Raw genomic sequence first — 538 nt, 5'->3', positions numbered from 1 at the left:
CGGGCCGCCGGGGGAGCTCCGCGCGCGGCGGAGAGGGCGGGGGTTGCAGGGAGGGCGCGGGTCTCACCTGACCCGGTTGTGCTCCGTGGCTACCGGCTCCGGGCTGTCCTGGGACTCGGGGGCAGCGGCAAGGCCAGGGGAGTCTCCAGCCTCAATGGGGAATCTCCGACCCTGCGAGGGCTCCTGGGCACTCATGTCTAGGCCCCGGGGCGCTCTGCGCGGGGAGTGGCGGTCAGGCCGCTCCCCGGGCCACCGGGCGCCCCCTGCCCGCGCCCACCCCCTGGGCCGNGTGACCCGGGCCGCGGCGCTCTGACCTCACAGAGCCCGTTCCTCCCTTCGGGAACCCTCCGCAGTCCCGGGCCGCCCGGCACTCAACGCGGCCACGAGCCGGGGCTGGAGGGCCCTTGCCATGGCGCCTTGGCACGGGGTCGGGCAGGTCCCCCGCAGCCCGATCGGGTGGCAGGAGGCGGCGGCAAGCAGCCGCGAGGCGGCGTCTAAGAAAAGGAGCCCATCGTCCCTGGAGTCGCGTAGACGCCCG

General features: G+C 75.8%; 1 protein-coding gene across 1 annotated transcript in view; it reads right to left on the bottom strand.

Annotated features, from left to right (window-relative positions):
• FAM229A (family with sequence similarity 229 member A) overlaps window positions 1-246 on the bottom strand; it is a 708-nt gene extending 462 nt beyond the window's left edge. The window contains exon 1 of the mRNA XM_077763500.1: window positions 68-246. Within this exon, the coding sequence (XP_077619626.1) occupies window positions 68-195 (128 nt within the window). The 5' untranslated portion in view covers window positions 196-246. The remainder of the gene's footprint in view (window positions 1-67) is intronic.
• Between the last annotated feature and the right edge of the window lie 292 nt (window positions 247-538).

Source organism: Crocuta crocuta, unplaced genomic scaffold (genome assembly GCF_008692635.1).
Source record: "Crocuta crocuta isolate KB4526 unplaced genomic scaffold, BGI_CrCroc_1.0 scaffold214, whole genome shotgun sequence".
NCBI lineage: Eukaryota > Metazoa > Chordata > Mammalia > Carnivora > Hyaenidae > Crocuta > Crocuta crocuta.
The sequence above is the reverse complement of the archived record's forward strand: the minus strand, read 5'-3'. Positions and strand labels throughout refer to the sequence as shown.